Source organism: Pantherophis guttatus, chromosome 6 (assembly GCF_059756535.1).
Source record: "Pantherophis guttatus breed Tessera chromosome 6, ASM5975653v1, whole genome shotgun sequence".
Taxonomy (NCBI): Eukaryota; Metazoa; Chordata; class Lepidosauria; order Squamata; family Colubridae; genus Pantherophis; species Pantherophis guttatus.
The window spans coordinates 20,489,318-20,509,811 of NC_142068.1; the positions used below are offsets into that span (position 1 = coordinate 20,489,318).

General features: G+C 36.1%; 1 protein-coding gene across 10 annotated transcripts in view; it reads left to right on the plus strand.

Moving 5' to 3' along the window:
* The window catches only part of ZBBX (zinc finger B-box domain containing), a 46,612-nt gene extending 26,390 nt beyond the window's left edge, over positions 1 to 20,222 (plus strand). For 5 of the 10 annotated variants that reach the window (XM_087872529.1, XM_060683107.2, XM_060683108.2 and 2 more), the window contains exons 12-21: positions 1,039 to 1,142; positions 2,896 to 2,975; positions 4,368 to 4,516; positions 6,279 to 6,550; positions 9,527 to 9,686; positions 12,341 to 12,493; positions 13,552 to 13,800; positions 15,873 to 15,993; positions 18,144 to 18,198; positions 20,074 to 20,222. In XM_087872529.1, coding sequence (XP_087728655.1) covers positions 1,039 to 1,142; positions 2,896 to 2,975; positions 4,368 to 4,516; positions 6,279 to 6,550; positions 9,527 to 9,686; positions 12,341 to 12,493; positions 13,552 to 13,800; positions 15,873 to 15,993; positions 18,144 to 18,198; positions 20,074 to 20,103 — 1,373 coding nt within the window. In that variant the 3' untranslated portion in view covers positions 20,104 to 20,222. Of the gene's footprint in view, positions 1 to 1,038; positions 1,143 to 2,895; positions 2,976 to 4,367; positions 4,517 to 6,278; positions 6,551 to 9,526; positions 9,687 to 12,340; positions 12,494 to 13,551; positions 13,801 to 15,872; positions 15,994 to 18,143; positions 18,344 to 20,073 lie in introns of those variants that run through there. The other 5 variants (XM_087872530.1, XM_087872525.1, XM_087872526.1 and 2 more) reach the window with 2 other exon arrangements.
* Positions 20,223 to 20,494: the final 272 nt, after the last annotated feature.

Sequence of the window (20,494 nt, forward strand, 5' to 3'; positions counted from 1 at the left end):
AAAGCGGCAGTACTGCACTTTACTGCCCTCTGCTGAATGGAGAGCTAGGGATCTAGTCAAGTTACCTATATATATGCTTTGGTAAGTATAGAAAATGGGGGGAATACCTTTATCCCCCTTTAGCATAATCAAAAGTCTGCCAAAGTCTTCTGAGAATTCATCTCACCACCAGGGGGAAAATGTCTTTGGAAAGCAAAGAGACAGAATTTTGGATGCCTAACAAAACATTGTTCTTCAGATACTGGCATAATTTAATGCAATTCCTACTATTTTGACCCCAAAACCCCCATCCATACCGTATTACCGTAATTTACTATTAACTGTTGGTATTTTACCTAGAGAATATTTTTTTCATTAAAATTATCTCCTGCCTTTTTTTCTGTACCAGAACTCAAAAGCTCCATACATTGGAATATCAGTTTGTCTCCTAATCAGGCTAAGTAAGACAGCTGTGTTTTCATAGCAATTTATTTGTAAAAAAAAAATAATAAAGGCAGGTTATAAACAAATAAATAGAATTAAATAAATAATATGGATTAAATATTATTTAATATTGGCGAACATACCCAACCACCTTCCCTGTGACTCATCCGTTTTCACTATAAATGGATCAGCCTTCATTAGAAGTAAGCAGGAATGATCATTGTTCTTATTCAGCTAAACAGAGTATTTACATAATTTTATATACATTTACAGTTGCTAATAAGATTACTTTCATTAAAATCAGAAGAATATATTCTAAACAGAGAAAAAAACATCATAGAAGAATTGTCATTTTACTTAGGTTGTTTTCCATATTCTTTCATTATCCATATAAATCCACATTATTCTCTCATTCATACAGTGCAAAATTATCATTTTCAATAAAGATACATCTTCTAATTTTAAATGTATTATGTTAAATATTTAAAATATTTGTTCTAAGGCAAGAAAACCATATTTTTTCAATAAGTATGTATTGTTACTCTAGTCGTGCAGAAATATATATTGTCAGTCTTAAAAATTGGCCGATGGCAAAATTATTTTTTTTATTTCCAGCTATAGAAATGAAAAAGTATTGGGCAGATGTATTGGAACAAGAAGAGCCTGGGACTGTTCTTACAAGTTCTGAACCTTCTTTGAAAATCAAGATCCTTGATGATGTGAGTATATAATGCCTGGTTAGTTTTCTTTTAATTTGGTCACATATATTAGTTGGGTCACTTATATATTACAAAATTGTATAACATTTTCTTATGTTAATTATTTAACAACCTATTTAACTAAGTCACATCTGTTGCTGTGGGCACAGCAATATCAGATGGGACATGCATGTTGTTCAGTTGCTAACTTTTGTGTCCAGCTTTTCAGGACGCCATGAACCCTGGCATGCCAGGCCCTCCTGTCCTCCATGGTCTCCTGAAATTTTTCCAAATTCATGTTCATTGCATCCATGACATTATCTAACCACCTCATCCTTTGCTGTCCCCTTCTTCTTTTGCCCTCAATTTTACAAACTATTTTTTTTGGTTTGTTTAGTGAAGGAAAAAGATCACGCAGAGCCAAATTAATCTAACAATAGCTAAAGTTAAGCAGAACACAGTTTAATAAAGTTAATTGTACTGCAGGTAGTCCTTGCTTAGTGATAACAATTAGTACCTGAATTTCCATTGCTAAGCAGTGTGGCTGCAAAGCTCATTACATCACTGTGCCTCTTAGCGATAGCCATTCCAGCAGTTAGGTGAACCATTGTGAGTCTTTAAGCAACAACCTCATGTGACCCCCAACTTTTGACTTTCTGTCAGCTTCCCTGTTGACTTTGCTTGTGGGAAGCCAAGGTTCCCACCAGAAAATTGCAAATTGCAATCAAGGAAAGCTGAGACTATTGGAAATTCAGACTGGTTGCCCAGCACCCGGAACACAATCATGTGACCACTGGGCTGCTGTGATAGCTGGAACTTTGAGGATTGATTTAAGGATGAAAATATGTAGCATAATTAAGAACGTCATTTGGATATATCATCAAATGTTACACCAAATTGTTACTTCCATGGTCTACAATAGACGACAGAATTCCCTGGTATTTCCATTTCTAGTCCACACATTAAAGGGTTAAAGCTGGAACAATTAAAGGCCATTTCTGTTGGGGCTGTCTATATAATTACCCACAGTATTGTTTCCAGAGGAACTGGAATGTTTTATGCTTTTTGATATATAAAGGTAGATAATATTGAACATTTTATTAAACTCTCTATAGTCTTCATCCTTTATGTATTGTTTGGTTTTTGCTTTGCTTTTGTCTGCTTTTTTTCTCATTTTTGCCAGCTGTTTAATGTTTGCTAATATTTGCTAATAATGTTTGATAATATTTGATAAGAAGGGACGCGGTGGCTCATGGCTAAGATGCTGAACTTGTCGATCGAAAGGTCAGCAGTTCAGTGGTTCAAATCCCTAGTGCCACCTTTTGGGGTGAGCTCCCGTTACTTGTCCCAGCTTCTGCCAACCTAGCAGTTTGAAAGCACGTAAAAAATGCAAGTAGAAAAAATAGGGACCACCTTTGGTGGGAAGGTAACAGTGTTCCGTGCGCCTTTGGCATTTAGTAATGCCAGCCACATTACCATGGAGACATCTTCGGACAGCGCTGGTTCTTCGGCTTTGAAACGGAGATAAGCACCGCCCCTAGAGTCGGGAACAACTAGTACATATGTGCAAGGGGAACCTTTACCTTTTACCTTTACCTTTAATGTTTGATAAATAAACATCAAACTATATATTTTTAAACTTTACTGAATAGAATCTGTGCTTAGTGCAAACTAATAATTTACCCATCACAATTTTCCAACAAATACAAAGTCCAATTATCTTATAATGTAATTTTTAAGATAAAATATAATCTATGTATTTATTTTTTATAAGGCTTGTAAAGAAGAGACCGAAGAAGAATCCACTAATTTTATAGTAATGGAAGCTGGGTCTGATGAGCTGATATATTATGGGTAATTATTTCAACATAATTATGAACTGTGCATTTGTGAAAGAGCCAGTTGCACCTTAAGCTTGATAAATATTCCGAGAATACCAGCAGATCTTGAATGAGTCTCCAGGACAAGATGGGTTGCATGCTATGATATTGAAGAAGCTGCTGAAGATATGGCCAAAAGTCTTGGAGAAATCTTGGAGTATAGATGATCTATCAGATTACTGGAGAAAGGCAAATGTCTCAGTTTTTGAAAAAAGGAAGGAAGGAGGACCTAGGGAACTACAGACCTATCAACATGACAACGATACCTTGGAAGATCCTAGGGTAGCTCATAAAGTGATCAGTCTGTAAGCATCTTGAAAATAGTGCAGTGATTACTAGAACACGGGTTAGTCCAAAAACAAATGTGTTCTGAATAACAGCCCATTTTTTTAAAAAAAGACAATAGATTGTAGGCATGCTATGAACATAGTATTTCATGACTTATGAAAACATTTGCTATAATATTGACAACATTCTGTTAAAAAGGCAATAGAAATGAATGGCATATTTATTAAATGGATTCACAGCTATTGTAAAGAGAACAAGTATATTTTTTAATCGTACTTTGGTCTTTGATCCAGTAGCCTTATATTTTTTCATTAATGGGTTGAATAAAGGTTGGAAAGACTACTACCAGATTTGCAGATTTCACAAATTAAATGGGCTCAGGATTGTCAAACTTGCGGCCCTTGGGGCGGATGCGTCATGCACTGGCCACGCCCACACCCGGTTTAGTGAAGGGGAAAAAGTCACTTATACATCACATGACACCGTGATGATGTGAGTTTGACACCCCTGCTCTAGGTAATCTTCATATGTATAGGCTTTCATTCATATGCTGAATTATATGGGTGCAAGTATATAAAAAAAACCTGCACGGCTCTACTATCGATCCAGTGCATGGATCTGTTTTCATGAGTTATTTAGGAAAGGGACACCCATTTGTAAAAACCTCAGTATTCTCTCAGTTTCAGGCTCTAAACTAGAACATAAGTCGCTTTAGCCCCTTCACATTAAGCAACCATATTTAATAAAAAATAAAAACAAAAAATCCCATGATTTCAGAATAATTAATATAATTATTTTGTTTTCTAAAAATATAATTTATTTCTATGCTACTTTTAAAAAAATATAAAACAGCTTATTAGAATGACAGTGTAAAATAATGGTTTATTCCAATTCAGATAATTGCAAACAATTAATTTTCAAATACCTTCAGTATGAAATCACCAAGAAATCGCCATTTATAGGTTGCAGTTTCAGCATTTGTTAAAAAATGTATGTTTAACTCATAGAAACCTGTGGGATGATGCCATAACATGATAGTTTGATCATTTTAAATTCTATTTTTCCCTTTTATCTCAAGTAGTTCTATGTCAAAAACTCAGAAGACTGAACCAGATGTTTTTCTGCCTCCCTCCAACAATATGATTACAAGGTCACCTCTTTCTTCTATAGTTAACAGAGAAAAGGGCTTAACTTTTCTTTGTAGCAGACATGAAGAAACTCCTAAAAGTAAGCTTATAACATTTACCTCTCCTGTTAAAGTAGACTTGTGTCAACATTGTTCTAGGCTCGTTCACAAACTTCAGAGGCAGCCTTGCTAACAGCTTCTGTATTTTTCTCAAGGGTACATTTTCAGAAAAACTGCTAATATGCTCACTAGACCACTGGAATGCTGATACATTTTTAATATAAGTATCGTTTACTTCTTGCTTAGCTTAATAGACTAAAAAAACCATGCCATATAGGTCTCAAACTATTTTCATTAGAACAGCTGAAGTAACAGAATCTTTCAAATCTGTATGTGCTTCCCTCCTTCCGTCTCACTTTATCTTTGTGTGAATAAGGAATATGTCAAGTGCAGAAGACCAGTCCACATGTGAAGGTTCAGTTAAGCTGATTTATTTATTTATTTAATTAAAGTTCTATACCGCCCTTCTCCAATAGGACTCAGGGCGGTGCACAGCCTAAGTAAAAACAGCATACAAAATTTAAAAACAGTATTAAAATAATTAAATATTTTGGCCGTAATTAAAACAACCCAATTTAAAATCAATTTAAAATTTAGCTCAAGCCAGCCCAGCTAGTTGAAATAAATAAGTTTTCAGGGCCCGATGAAAAATCCGGAGGTCTGTTATTATCTGTAACTCTGGGGGAAGGTTGTTCCAGAGGGTGGGCGCCGTCACAGAGAAGGCTCTCCCCCTGGGGGTCGCCAGCCGACATTGTCTGGCGGACGGCACCCTGAGGAGGCCCACTCTGTGCGAGCGTACTGGCCGGTGGGAGGCTATTGGTGGCAGAAGGCGGTCTCGTAAGTACCCCGGCCCTAAGCCATGGAGCGCTTTAAAGGTGGTCACCAACACCTTGAAGCGCACCCGGAAGACCACCGGGAGCCAGTGCAGCTCGCGCAGGAGAGGTGTCACATGGGAGCGCCTCGTCGCCCCCATAATCCCCCGCGCGGCCGCTTTCTGGACCAGCTGGAGCCTCCGGGTGCACCCCAGGGGGACCCCCATGTAGAGAGCATTGCAGTAGTCCAGGCGGGAAGTGACTAGTGCCTGAGATTTGTTGCTAAACAGACTATGCACATGAATCTTCTCTGTTAATGGTCAGCACCTGGTTAAGAGTTAAATAAGGATCAACGGTACACAAGGAGGGTTGGACTTATTTCATTTGTGGCTACGTAGGGATTCTAGGCTGATCTCTTTTTTCACTCCCCTCCCTCCAGGTTCTGCCATGCCCTCTCCTACACGAGGGACCTGAGATGTTTGCTCTAATTAGTTTGTTGGTATAGACTCATTCAACAGGCTTGTCTGATGGTTGCCATGGGGGAAGATCATTCCATTGTCCTCCAAGGCCATTCTTTATGCCTTCTACATTTTCAATCATATATAAAACATTTTCTACTGGGTACATGGCTAGAGGAGAAACCTATATGGATTTAATAATTTAGTATTCAGAATAACTAGAGGACAAGGTGAAATGTGGCAAGGGATAAATGAAACATGGAAAATTGTACAGGGAATACCCTTGGCTTTCCCCCCCCCCTCCGATTAACCTTAATTAATAAGCTTTTGAATTTTAAATACTAAAATAATATCAGCCGGAAGCTAGCAATACAACAGTTTCAGCCTGCATTTGGTATATCAGTCTGAGAAGCAGTTCTGAATAAAACTCCTTGGTGTTTCATGTGAGCTGATAAAACTCGAGTCCTAATTATTCAAGAGGCTACGTGCAGCGATTTAAACTGACAAGATCTTTTTTCCTCTCAATTCTTTAGCAAGAACATCTTCACAGTTTGAAAGAGCTGATGTTGCTGGTAGTTGTTCCTGTAGAGAAGAAATGACTCCGAACTCCTTATCTGAAAGAGCAATAACAAAAGACAAGAGTGGTAAAATCAAAAAGAAAAGCTTTTGCATGTCAAATGAGCAGACACCAAGTCCTCCTCAACTGGCTGCCAGCAAATCTTTCCCAGCAATGGAGTTAGTTAAAGAAAACAATGTGTCTCAAGGCATGCATGATGCTTCACCAGTTATTCCAGAATATTCTTTGGTACTACTACTACATATTATTACTACTACTGCTGTTTTAGCTTGGGAGGGATTTGTCTCATTATTTATTGAACTATTATTTGGAGTGCCAGTCAGAATCATTTCTGGTTGTATGGTACACTGTACTTTCAGGCTGTCACTCAAATTAAAATGCTTTATGTGTTGGCGGAATTCTTGAATTCATGGGATATATGAGGGAGGAAGGAGAGGAAACATAATCCCAAATTTTGGAAGAGATCTTACATGCAAGGAGAAGCAAGGCTACTAAGATACATGTTGTCTATATCCTCGTGATTATTGATAGCATTCCCTGCCTTTATCTCCTTCCTTTAGCTTCTTTCAGGGGAAATAGTTTCCAATCACACACTAACTTTCTGTTTCCTTTTACTTCACACAACAATTCTTTTTTTCCCCTCTCTCTTATTTTCTTTTTGTGTGTGTGTGTGTGTATCTATTGTATTCCTTTTTTGTGTGTGTATTTTTGTATGTATGTTTTTGGTTTTGTGTTTATTGAAAAATTAATAAAATATTTTTTAAAAAAACATGCTGAGGATGTAACAATGGAGACAGGGACTATTGTATCCAGTTTTAAAGAATTGTTGCGTGAAGTAAAAGGAAACACACACTAACTTTCTAAGAGGCCCCCAAAGCGTCTACAATGAATAAATAAATCTGTTTACCTGGCATGCACAAAAACCACATTCCAGGGTTGTTCTGTGAAAATTTTACAATAGGAAATCTTCAGCAGTCAGGAAGGAAATAGGGCCACCATTCATACTTTCAATTTTCCCTTCTTTAAATATTCTGAGAAGAAAAGATTCCACATTATTATTGGTTGGTGCTGGGGAGGAAGGGAGACCAATGTATTTCCTCCTGTGTTCCACTTGTTTGCAAAGTGACAGTTCGAAAAGACCTTTGGTGTTCCTGCAGATGGGTTTTCTTTCAGTGATTTATTCAGCAAGTACATAGCCGTGCCTAGGATGATTCTTTGAACATTAAGATGCAGCTGACGCAGATGTGTGAATCTTTACTGGGTTGACAATCTCGTAAAAAATCCTCCTTAAGGTCACACAGGCCAATCCAGAGCCATCACTACACTTTCCCATTGCCACACTTTAGATGTCTTGTCTTAAGAGACATCTGACCTTTAATGGACTTTTCTGACCTTTTTTTTTTTCACTTCTAAAAAACTCATCCTAAGTCCATTTCATTATCCCTTCCCTTCAGAATATTCAGAACTGCCTATTTACAGAGTAAAATGGGTTTATTTGGATCAGGAAAAATTGAATACTCCTACCACATACAGTTATTTTTTCTCACACATTAGTCACACAACTCAGCCCAGCTGCTGTGGCCTAGAGGTGGAGCTCTTGCCTCACAATCAGGAGGTTATGAGTTCGATCCTAGGTAGAGGCAGATGTAGGGTCTCCTGCTTGGGCAGGGGGTTAGATAGATGACCTGCAAGGTTCCTTCCAATTCTGTTAATCTGTTAAACTCTTTATCAAGTATGTAACATATACATACTCTTTCTTATACAGTATACAGTTTATTCAGTTCACTGTCTTGTTTTATTTTTTCTTGTCTTTTGAACTCCGCTTCCCACACAGCCATCTTTCACTGGACTACTACTTTTCCATAGCAATTTCTGCTGCCCCCCTTTTAATAATATTTAATATCAGTGGAAGCTTAAATGATAAGAATGTACTGAGGAGGATATGGGCCTAGAAAATAGATCAGTGATTCTTGACTCTAAATAGTTAGTTACATTCATTTAAATATATTTATGCATTAATGATTCCCATTTGAAACTCATGGTATTGTGAGAAAATACTAGATTTCACCTGGCTGTTTTTAATATTTTACAAACTTAATTTTCTTATGCTGTATCCCTTAATTGTTTTATAATAGCCTCAAAGAAGATTTGTATTGCTTGACTGTTTCAAATATTTAATATAACACCAGCCTAAAGCATCTACTTAATGTTCCTCCTTTAAATGTAATTTTTTTAAAAAAGAAACCATATTAGTAGAACTGTCTGCTGATCCTGTGCGTGTATGTAAAATTTGCTTCCAGCATTTGCATTGACAAGTGAGGCCGTTTGGTTTGCTGGACAGCAGTATCTTCCTTTGTTATTTCTAGCTGTACTATAGCTGTGACATCCCATTTCTGTATGCCTTTAAAAATGTGTTTTTTATTTTATTCATCATTTTATTCCTGTGGAACCGAGAAAATTTCAGTATATGCAAATCCACTTACATTTCCCAGGCTTCATGAAGAAATCCAAAATAATGCACATAGATAAAGTCAGCATTTTAATTCAGTTTATAGTATTAAATAAATACTATTAATAGATAGATAGATAGATAGATGATAGATAGATAGATAGATAGATAGATAGATAGATAGATAGTATTTATTTTTAAATATAGTTATGCCTACATTCCATATTGGTTCTATATAGAGATGGAGCTTAATGAAAGTTTAGTAAGACAAGAAGTGACTGCAAAAAGATTTGATTAATATTTGGCAATCTAGAAACAAGTTCCACTCCATGTAAGAAACCTAATTTTGAATAGGCAAGACAGGACAACAATGTCACTACTATATTCATACTGAATGCATTATACTTACATTGGTTTCCTAATATTCTACTTTTTCTTCTGGGCAAGATGATGAGCCGTCCTGGTACTTTTGAGAAAATCTCTGGGTATAGGACGTAGCGTAATTAAAACAAAACCAAAACATCACCCACCCACCCCAAAAAAGACCTAATACCAGCAACAAAACACTATCATTTCATTGCCTACCTGGGACCTTAAGGAGAGACAATAAATGATGATAGTCCTAATTATTCTGCCTATGTCAAGTTGCTCTGGATTTTAGATGTTTTAAATGGATTATTCTATACATGAGCTCATGTGGAGGAATTCAAGACAACATTTAGTATTATTTTTCTAATCTTTTTTTTTTATTCTAGTTGTCACAGGTAGCTCTAAGAGAGAAACCTGTTTGTAACCCATACAAAGGACTTGAAGAATTTTTTACAATGGGTTCAAATTGTCTACAACTTAAGATGAAATCCGTTCCTTCACCATACAAGGCCCAAGATTCTCCAAAGAACATCATTTCATTTTCAGGTAGTCCTGCATACGAACATTTCTCTAGTAATGTTTCTACATATTGAGAACATTTTCAATGCATGGTGGTTTCTCTTTCATTTTTAAATTAAACAATTTTGTCTTTATGTGTCAGAACTGTAGCATTATGCACAAGAAAATGTTGGCTTCAGTTGGTATACATGTTATACCTAAAAGACACAGAAATATTGCACCATTTTTAAAAAATTGGCATTGTCTTATGCCATATGTAACTACTAAGCAATGTCACATTACATTTTATTGTGGGAAATATAATTATGTAAGTATTTGATTTTTTTTTTTATTTCTTATGGTTGAGGGAACTTGATTATCAAGAGAGCTCTTTGGGAAATCATTAATTAATAATGTAGTGATAGCTCACTTGCTTAATAAACAACCTAGTCATTAATGAAAAAGCTACACATTGTCGGAAAACACTTTTCCATTTCACTTTTGTTGGCTGGTAAAGTAAATGTTTTGAGTTCATCTTCCCAGATCATTCAGGTTTTAACCTTGGAATGTTTATCATCTTGGGGTTGCAGCTGAGGTCAAGCTTACTTTCCACCAAATCTGTCCAGAGAAAAGGCTATGAATTAAAGGTCTTTCAAAGGTTCCAGTTGGTGACACAGTATGACAGCAAGACAGTGTCAGCTCAAGTCTCAAGAGCTTTCACTGAAATTCATTTTCAACTCAAGGTCAAAGACAATAAAAGACAGGCACATGATACAATAAGTGTAAAAATATTTTTTTTAAAAAAAATCAAGAAAATCGTAAAGCAATTAGCAGCTAACATTTAATAGCACGATGGAGGATCCAGGTATTTTCTAATATCTATAGGTATAAGAATTTTTTAGAGGTTTCTGAAAAATGGTTACCACCAAAGAGAAGACAGCCTCCTGGTTGCAGTGACAATTAGAATTATTAACACTTGGAAGAATTAAACATGATTGCTGTTAGGTGTACAATGGACATTTTAATGGCACATGTGAAAGTCTGAACAGAAACAAGTTTACGTTTCATATGAGAGGCTTATCTATGTATGTTACTTATTGCCCCAATAGTTCCCCACTTCAGGCCAAAGTAAATAGAGTCCTATGTAGACACTATTTAGTGTCTACAAATAGTAGACTTTAGACAAACTTTAGTTTCGTGCAGATGGGTACAGAACTGATGTAGCATAGCGTACCATATCAATTGCTATCCATAAAGGCTTTTCCTTAACTCTGTCAGTCCTTGCTTCTTGTTCTAGTTCCATGTACTAATATTAGGCCTATTGTTCTAGAAAGCTACCTAAGTTCAGAATGAAATGTTCAATGGCTGCCAGAGAAAATAAAACAAATAGGCAGAGAGAAATTCAAATCATGGGTTTGAATTCTGTATAAGACTGTTTGGACTTTTTTTCTTACTAACTGCTAAATAGAAAGTAATGATGTAAATATTTTCAGTCACTTTATTTTGTGGCTATGAGCTGATGAGAACTTTTATTTGATCTGCCTACTTTTACTATGTAGTAGATCTATACATTGATTATTTTTAATTAGATCTCCATATTAGCAACAGCTCATTATAGTTTTTTAGACAAATTGATGAATGTAAGTCTGTATTTAATTTAATAAGCCTATGACGCCTTTCACTTTTCCTTTTTTTTAGTGTTTATTACAGAAAGAAAATGAGACTGAATCAAGACATTGCCTTTAATAGTTTGTTTTATTAAAATTTGCCCTTGCCAATTTAAACTGGCTGCTACCAATTAATCAACTTCAAGATCTAGATGAATGATTTAATTAATGCAAGCTTGGTCTTCTAACCAATTTTTTTTACTGTTGTTTGGTACATAAGTTTCCCATCTTTGCTTTCTCACAGAATAGACTACAGATTTACTGCTTGCATGCTTTTAACAGCAGTTGGGTAGGAAGTAAGAAACTGAAAAATCTTCACCTTAATTTCTCCAGGTCAAGTTGCTATTGAAAATGAAAGATGAAGAAAGAGAGACAGAATTCTTTTAATATTGTTCAAGTTCTGAGAAAGGGTAGTTGAAGATTTAAGTACTGTACTTTTTGGAGTATAAAACACACCTTTTTCCCCCCCTAAAAGGGGGTGAAAATTTAGGTGCATCTTATACACCGAATGTAGTCCCGCCCACAGACTGGCCCCCACCCTTTAGCATCTGCCTCCCAGCAGTTTACCTCCTTGCAGCAAGCAGCAAGAAGAAACAGCTGGTTTCAGCTTCAGCACAGCCTAATTAGCACAAGTTGATTGGATCAGCCTCCCGACTCTCAGCTGTTTTGTTCTCAGCTATTTTGCGTGGGTCTCTGCTGCTTGCTGCAAGGAGGTAAATTGCTGGAGCAGATTTTTTTTTTCCTTGTGCTAATCAAGCTATGCTGAAAACGAAAATGAAAGTAAAGCAGGCTGTTTGCTGTTTGCTGCAAGGAGGCAAAATTGTGCAGAGGCAGAAGGAGATTTCTTTTTCTTCTTTTCCTCACCAAAAAAGGTAGGTGTGTCTTATACTCCGGTGCGTCTTATACTCCGAAAAATACGTTAGTTACTTAATGGTGTATGCATTTAAACCAATGGCTGTTGACCAATATATATATATATATTTTAAAATATAAAATTTCTGATTGTCTTAATTGGATCTATTTTTTCATCTTCAGGACCTGAGCAGTGGACAAGGCACTTGAGTCTAGGGGAATGTGCTGATGAATGTGTAGTACAAGAAATATTGAACAATGAGCTTGGTAGACCATTAACTAGACTGGGAAGGCAAACTCCATGTACAAGACTTTCTCAGTCAAACTTATCCATTGGTGAGTTCTTTACAAACTAATTGGACACTGATAGCAGTAATTTAACCTCCCTGCATAATTCCTTCCCAACACTCTAATCAGCAAATGAAAATCAGTTGCAGTATTTCAATTCATTGAACATTATGTGTTTTACTCATTGACTATCTGACATTGACTGATGTTAGATATAGTGTGAAGAATTAAAGTCAGCAGTTGAGATTTTTTTATGTATTGGGTCTATGATGGACAGTCATATATCATTTCCCCCAAAAACTATTTTGTTGGTAATAGAATTGCTGTTGCATTGTCTTTTTTTTTTTAATCCTGTAATAGTAATCTCCATAATTGCATTCCTGCATACTCATTCCCCTTTCTGGCCTTTTGCTTGATATAGCATGTATAGAGTTACAGTTTAATAAATGTTTTATTTGTCTGGCTTACTATATAAGCAAGTAGCTCATTTGTGAATCAGGAGAAGAAGCAATATTTTTCAGTCTTTGTTATTCAGGACTTACGAAATGATAAAATAATGTATACTAATAGCAAACCCATCCTCAAGGTTTTGATCTTCATGCAAACAGAATCTTTCAGAAAGAAGAGGGATAGTATTAGCAGACTCATAAAGGTTTGCAGAAATACAATATAAGTAAAATTGCTCAAAGAATATATTAATAATGACAGAATTACTGTGGAGGAGAGACTGTAAAGTAAAAAAGGGAATAAAATACCATATCCTGGAGGGTGGGAACATACAGTCCACGTTACAACAAATATGTCCCATGTACATTTTCTAATATCAATTATAGTTGAAATATGATCATGAAAGGAAAAATATTATACAATAAGAAATCATAATGTTCCACTGTGTTTATTGTTACTTTAAACCAGTATTTGTGTCCTTCAAGATGTGCGGACTCCTTCTTCACATCTTCAAACTGCCAAGATTGAGGAACACTCAAACAAATGATTGCCTTAAAACAATCACGATCCACAATATGATACTTTACTCCCATGCATACTAGTTCTTTCAATGCAGTGCTCAAAACTGATACATTTCTCTCTCTTTTTTTTTGTTTCAGGTAATGCTTCCTCAAGACCTTTTTCTGCAAATATTCCCCTTTGCAAAATGGTTAAACACCATCCTCGCCCATCTTCAGTCATTGAGACAGGATCCAAACATTTAAATACACAACCTTTATCTCAAGCGGCTTTTGAAATTTCAGAAATTTCAGGCATTGATGTCACTGAGAATGATGATCCTTCTTTAGAGTATCACACCAGTCAACAAACCCTAACAGATTTAGACCATGAATTAAAGAGTATTTCAGGTAATTGTCCCAGTTCATCAAAATTGCTTGGCAAAACAATGTAATTTTGTTAGCTTAAGTATCCTTGTAAGGTGTGTATTTTTTGCACATATTGGTATGTTACTTTTTCTAAATTTTTGGATTATTCATAATGAAATAGCGAGAAACGGAAGCATTTGCAGTTTTATTTATTCTGCCCTATTATTGGCTAAAGAATGGAAGATGTAAATAAGTAGTCAAGGTGTAGCATTCTTGTGCAGCATCTGTTTCTAAAACTTGGAACATTCCTTTGGATATAAATACAAAGCCTTATTGATCATATTTAGTTCAGTTTGAATGAATTTATCCTAGAGACCATGTTCTCTTTTTTGTTGTTTTAAAAGAAGAAAAGTGATTTTAAAAGAAAAAAATTTGGGTTGAAAAGCCATTGATGGATGTTTGGGTATAGAAGGATTGGCTAACATAGTAGATTATTTTAATGTGTCAGATGGTCATATGGTGAGTTTCATTTTCTTCCACACAGGAGGACTAGGAAATAGAACCCAAGCTATTTTACTAGAATAAGTATATTGAAGAGCAGAAGAAATCATCTATGGGAACGCTGCTTGTCAAAAGTTTAGAGGAGCAGGGAGCAGAAAGCAAAGTTTGGGATTAATGAAATGAGTTGGAGTAGAAAGAAGTGAGGAAGGATGGATTAGCAAGCAAAGAGATAAATTTACATAATAGGCATAAATAAATAATTCATTGTTTAGTGTACTAGCTTTTGGTTCCTCTCTGCTTTCAGCAAACAGAAATTGCATTTATTTATTAGGAAGTCAAACTATAGTAGATGTTTAAAAAGTGAAAGGGAAAGTTTCCCCTGTCTGGTCATGTCTGACTGTAGGGAATGGTGCTCATCTCTGTTTGCTAGCAGAAGAAGCCAGCGTTGTCCAAAGATGTTTCCGTGGTTATGTCATTGCCATGACTATCTGTTGAGGCTCATGAAACGCTGTTACCTTTCCACCTTGTATCTACTTGCATTGGCATGCTTTTGAACTGCTAGGTTGTCAGGAGCTGGGACAAAAATGTGAGCTCACCCCATCACGTGGTACTTGGATTTCAGGCTGCCAACCTTCTAGTTGACAAGCCCAGCATCTTAACTGCTAGGTGACGATGTCCTGTAACAGTAGATGGTAAAGGTAAAGGTTCCCCTGCACATGCATGCTAGTTTCCGGCTCTAAGGGGTGGTGCTCATCTCCGTTTCCAAGCCGAATAGCCAGCGCTGTCCAAAGACGTCTCCGTGGTCATGTGGCCAGCATGACTAAACCCCCAAAGGCGCATGGAACGCTATTACCAAAGTGGTCCCTATTTTTCTACTTGCATTTTTTACATGCTTTGAAACTGCTAGGTTGGCAGTAGCTGGGGCAAGTAATGGGAGCTCACTCAGTTACGCAGCACTAGGGATTCAAACCACTGAACTGCCAACCTTCTGATCGACAAGCTCAGCATCTTAGCCACTGAGCCACCGCATCCCTTAACAGTAGATGTTACAAGCACGTAATTTAGATTATAATTTTTCAGTAGAATTGTAAATCCTAAAACTTGATGTTTTGAGCAATTCATTAGTCTACAACATTGTCAATGTCTAAATCAAAAGAAATAGACTATTTTGCATCAAGTTGGGGGTGCATCTCCAACAGCCTTCAGAATATGCAATCCTTACCAATAACAACTTTTCCAACTTATTAACGTCCCTGTTAATTAATGTGGCAGATTGAGAGAATGTAAAATGTGTTGAATCCTTTTCTTTTCACTTTTTAATGCTATTGCTTCCAGTAGAGCATAGTAGTACTGACCTGGCACGGTATGATAGTTCCATAAGATTATAGCAGAGTCAACTAAATAAGTACATATCTATATTACACTGAAGAGTTTTCAGCAATATTTTGAATAAGAGTATTCTCTTCTTTTTTCAAAATGTGTAAATATATTTTATATGTAAGATAAACGTTGTCAGAACTGGTTGTTTTTCCTATGCTTTGTAAATATTTCAGACATCTAAGAATTTCCATTGCATGTAATTTAAATATATATTTATATATCGAACATTTCAGATTCCTGGGAAAATCTCAATGGTTTAAACCGTGGAGACTTCAACAGATATTCAAAAATCACATATCGGGATTTGCATAACAACTATGAATTAAAAGACTGTAGTCAAGGTGACGCTGTAAGGTTAGTTAAACCTGACTTTTATTAAGCTTTGAGAACACTTTTCTGTACATCTCAATATCCCTTGCTTTGTGAATAAAGGCAATTTTCTTATATAAAATATTCCTTACAGTTCTTTGAATAATTTTCTGTAAATAATGTAGGTCTTCATGATTGTTAGAAGAATGGGGCCTTCATGTAGCTTAATGCGTTTGTCCTAATTATTTGCTAATATAATTTGCTTCCCAATTATTAGCTCATTTGAAAAATGTTTAATTATCCATGGTTTGAAAACATTAGATTTTCTCTGTTTCTAATAATAATGGCATCTTCCCTCAAGTAAGAAGTCTGCAAATATACCGTATTTTTCGGAGTATAAGACACACCTTTTCCCCCCTAAAAGGGGGTGAAAATTTAGGTGCGTCTTATACACCAAATGTAGCCCCGCCCCCCACTGACCTTCCCACCCTTTGGCCTCTGCCTTGCAGCAGTTACCTCCTTGCAAGCAAACAGCAAGAAAAAACATCTCTTTTCAGCTTCAGCACAGCCTAATTAGCACAAGTTGATTGGATTGGCCTCCCGACTCTCAGCTGATTTGCTCTCAGTTGTTTTACGCAGGACTCTGCTGCTTGCTGCAAAGAGGTAATTTGCTGCAGCAGCTTTTTTTTTTCCTTGTGCTAATCAAACTATCCTGAAAACAAAAATGAAAGTAAAGCAGGCTGTTTGCTGTTTGCTGCAAGGAGGCAAAATTGTGCAGAGGCAGAGGGAGATTTCTTTTTCCTCTTTTCCTCACCAAAAAAGGTAAGTGTGTCTTATACTCCGGTGCGTCTTATACTCTGAAAAATACGGTATTTTTTTTCATTTTTTCTCCTATTCCCTACCTATGTTATCTAGTTTAGTCATTTCCACCAGGATCTCATCAGAGCTTCTTATGGTTTTAAACTCAGTCTTACATCTGCATGAAAACCCGAAGCTGCTTTTACTGCCTATTTGCATAGTAATAACATCCCATAACTTTCAGAAGATCCAACAACTCTCTTAAACTTATTAATTCTTTGTTCATTGCCTCAAAATTAAAAAGCCTCCTTAAAAATTCTATTTCTTTAGATTTGATTTTTCAGTGGCTGGATGGTATTGTTTAATATACCTGCTGAAAACTGTTTCATAAGTTTTTATAAATGTCATTTAAAGTTCAATTTCTTTGATTTTTTTAATGGGAAACAGTAGAGAGGTCAGTGATGATATACATTCAGGCCATTGGGGCAAGATCTATGAACAAAAGTTCAGAACCTAAATCAAGAGAATTGGAAGAAAGTCCCAAATGCAGTAAGGTTGGCATATTACATGTTATATTGATTAGAATAAGGCATAGGACTATTTTAAGAATGAGTGATAGTCTATGGGAATATTTCTTGTCCCACTGGCTACCACACAAACCCAAACCATAACTAAGCCCTTAGAAGTAGTCCAGGCAAGAAGCACCAACTCTGAGTACTAATACTACCTTTGCTGTACATCTCTCCCTCTTCACCTTTACCGTCCAAGAAACTAGGGAGGGTCCCTCCTTCTTAGGCTTCCATTGCTTCTGTGGCCTAAGCTGCCTCTTATCTAATTGTTGCTGAAACTGCTCTTCAAATTCTGTTGCTGCTCCTGTCTCCCAATGACAATTATCACAGACCATTACAATAGAGCTAACCTATACTTAATGGCAGGCGAGACTTATTTTTCTTCAACAGATAGTCCTCAACCTACGACCACAACTGAGCCCAAAAATTTATGTTAAGTAAAAAATTTATTAAGTGAGTTTTGCCCCATTTTATGACTTTTCTTGCCAAACATGTTAAGTGAATCACTGCAGTTGTTAAATTAGTAACACGGTTGTTAAATCAATCTGGTTTCCATTAATTTTCATGACCCTGTAAATGTGAGTCAGTTGTCAAGCTTCCAAATGTAAATAACGTGACCATGGGGATACTGCAACGGGCATGAGTGTGAAAAATGGTCATAAGTCACTTTTTTCAGTGCTGTAACTTCGAATGGTAACTTGGAGCGGTCATTAAGTGAACTGTTGTAAATCGAGGACTACTTGTAATCTCTTTTTTTAATATCTTTGTGCTTGTGATTGAACAGCTCAGTTGTCATTTCAATTTAAAATTCTAAATTTATTTTTTTAGCTTCTATGATGAACATTATACAGATGATGAGGAAGACAAGATGGACAGACAACAGGTGATAGAATTGCAATGAAAAAAGAATCCAACCTCATATGATCATCTATTTCAGCCTTCTAACCAATCCAAAATGCTTGTCCCAAGTATGGTAGATCAACTAAACTAAACTAAATAAATAAATTAAATGCACATTGATACTAAAAGATAAATGAAGAACAATATATTTGGGATTTTCTTCCTGTCTTTTTCTGTAAGAAAATTTAATTTACATTTGCCTTATGTCTACCAATGAAGCAAGGAGTTAGCTTCATTCAGAAATGTTGTTTATAAAACTTTCTAATTCTTCAAAACTCAATTTAAGGGTGAATGACCAAGCCCTCCAAACAGAACTGTTAACTAGTGCACATCTTGACTAATGATTGTAGCTTACCTGGATATCCACAAAGGAAAGGATGTTATGAATACTTTTCTTAGGTTCAGGATTTGCCATAGTTCTACTTATTTGCTATTGTTCTGCCTATTCTGGAGATTGTGGCAGAATCTAGGACAGTGATGGTGAACCTGAGACACATGGGTCAAAAGTGTCATATCATGACATTTTGGTGACATGCCAGTGTTCACCAGCACCCAACAGCTATTCTTGAAATCACAGCCCTCACATGATTTTTGGAGACTGCAAAGGCCAGGCAAAAATGGGGTATGCTCTCACATATGCCTCTGGAGCCTTCAAAAATTACATAAGAAAGGAACTTTCTGCTCCAGGAACGAAGGCCTTATATAACTTGAGGTTGTCTCGGATAGGCTGAAGAGGCCTGTCAGCAGAAAAAGAACACTGTCTGAAGGTAAGTGGCATGCGGTAATTCTGGGAATCACAAATGTGATTGGCCTGTTTTTTTAAAAATAAATGAATATGTAAAGAACTTTTTTCTTTCTTTGTTTGGAGAAGGGTATGTGTGACATGCTAGCATGCAAAGTCAAGTTATGCATTTTCCAAATTTTTGACACGTCAAGCCTAAAAGGTTCACCATCACTGATGTAGGAACTGAATCCATTTATTACCAGTTTTGATGTATTGTGGAAGTCTCACTTAGCAATGGAAATTTTGGACTCAGTTGTAGTTGTAAGTCGAGGACTACCTATAAAAACTATATACCCAAGATAACTATATGTCTTCTCACATGGCCTGACATTTTTATTATTGCTCATTAAGCATTTATGCGTGACAGCTACATTTTACTATTTGGGAAGCAATACATTAGGGTTTTTTAAGTCATAAACTACAAAGAGTAGTCTGCATGCAAGCAGATTCTTATTTTCAGATGGGGTTAGTCTTTACACACTATGTATAGGCTACTGGTATGTAAGCAGCTAATTGGTCAACCATTGTGTGGGTTTCAGTTGCTGCATCTTTATAGTTATTGAAGCTAGAGTTTGCTGGGCATTCCCACTAGTGAAATGAGAGAATAACAAACCTCCACAGTTCTACATACATATGTATTTAAAAGCTGCATGTTCTACATTTTTTAAAAATTCATGGATTAAAATCCCTACAAAAATTTGGCCTATTAAGAAGCTTTCTTTATCAATTAGAGCCTCTCCCATATTTTAACTTCCAAATATTTTTTTTAAGTGTATTTGCTCTTTGTCTCACGTCTAATTTGTAATGTATATTATCTCAAGACCTTCACTCAATAAGTTGTTGTAAATAAGACCTCCACTCACTGTGTCTTAAATTTCACTTTTGTTGTTGAAGCAGATTTTGTTGACGATGCCATTAAGATGAACAGTGAAAAATTAATTGCTGGTCTGATTTTATATACCTCCTACAGAATTAGGAACTGCTTAATGTTTTTAACCAACACAATTCTTACTTTTTGTGGCTTTGCTGTACTATTTAGATCACTACTAACTTCAACTCTCTTACTGTTGTCAGGTTTCTTGTATTCCTTTCAATAGAGGCTGACTTCATTTAGATGGATCATTAAAGAAATTAATCATTGGTGTCACACACAGTCTGACATGCAGTTTCTATTGACAAATGTTTATCTCTTGCAATAAAAAAAGCAACTTTTATTATCACAATTAGAATGTTTACAGAACCTAAATGAGAACAAATAACACTCTCAAGTACTTTGTGAAATGGGTACAGGAAATAACTGTTCTCCTTTTTTTATATAGTATTAACCTTTCTCGGATTACTTTCCTTGGCTTTACTGTATTTTTCCACTTTCATTGGGAATTCATTATTGTACAAACATCCCTCAGACCTATGCACACTTTGGGAATGAAATTTAACCAACAGGAGAAATTTCCTTGTGGATCAGGCCAAAGACCTATGTAGTGCAGCATTTAGT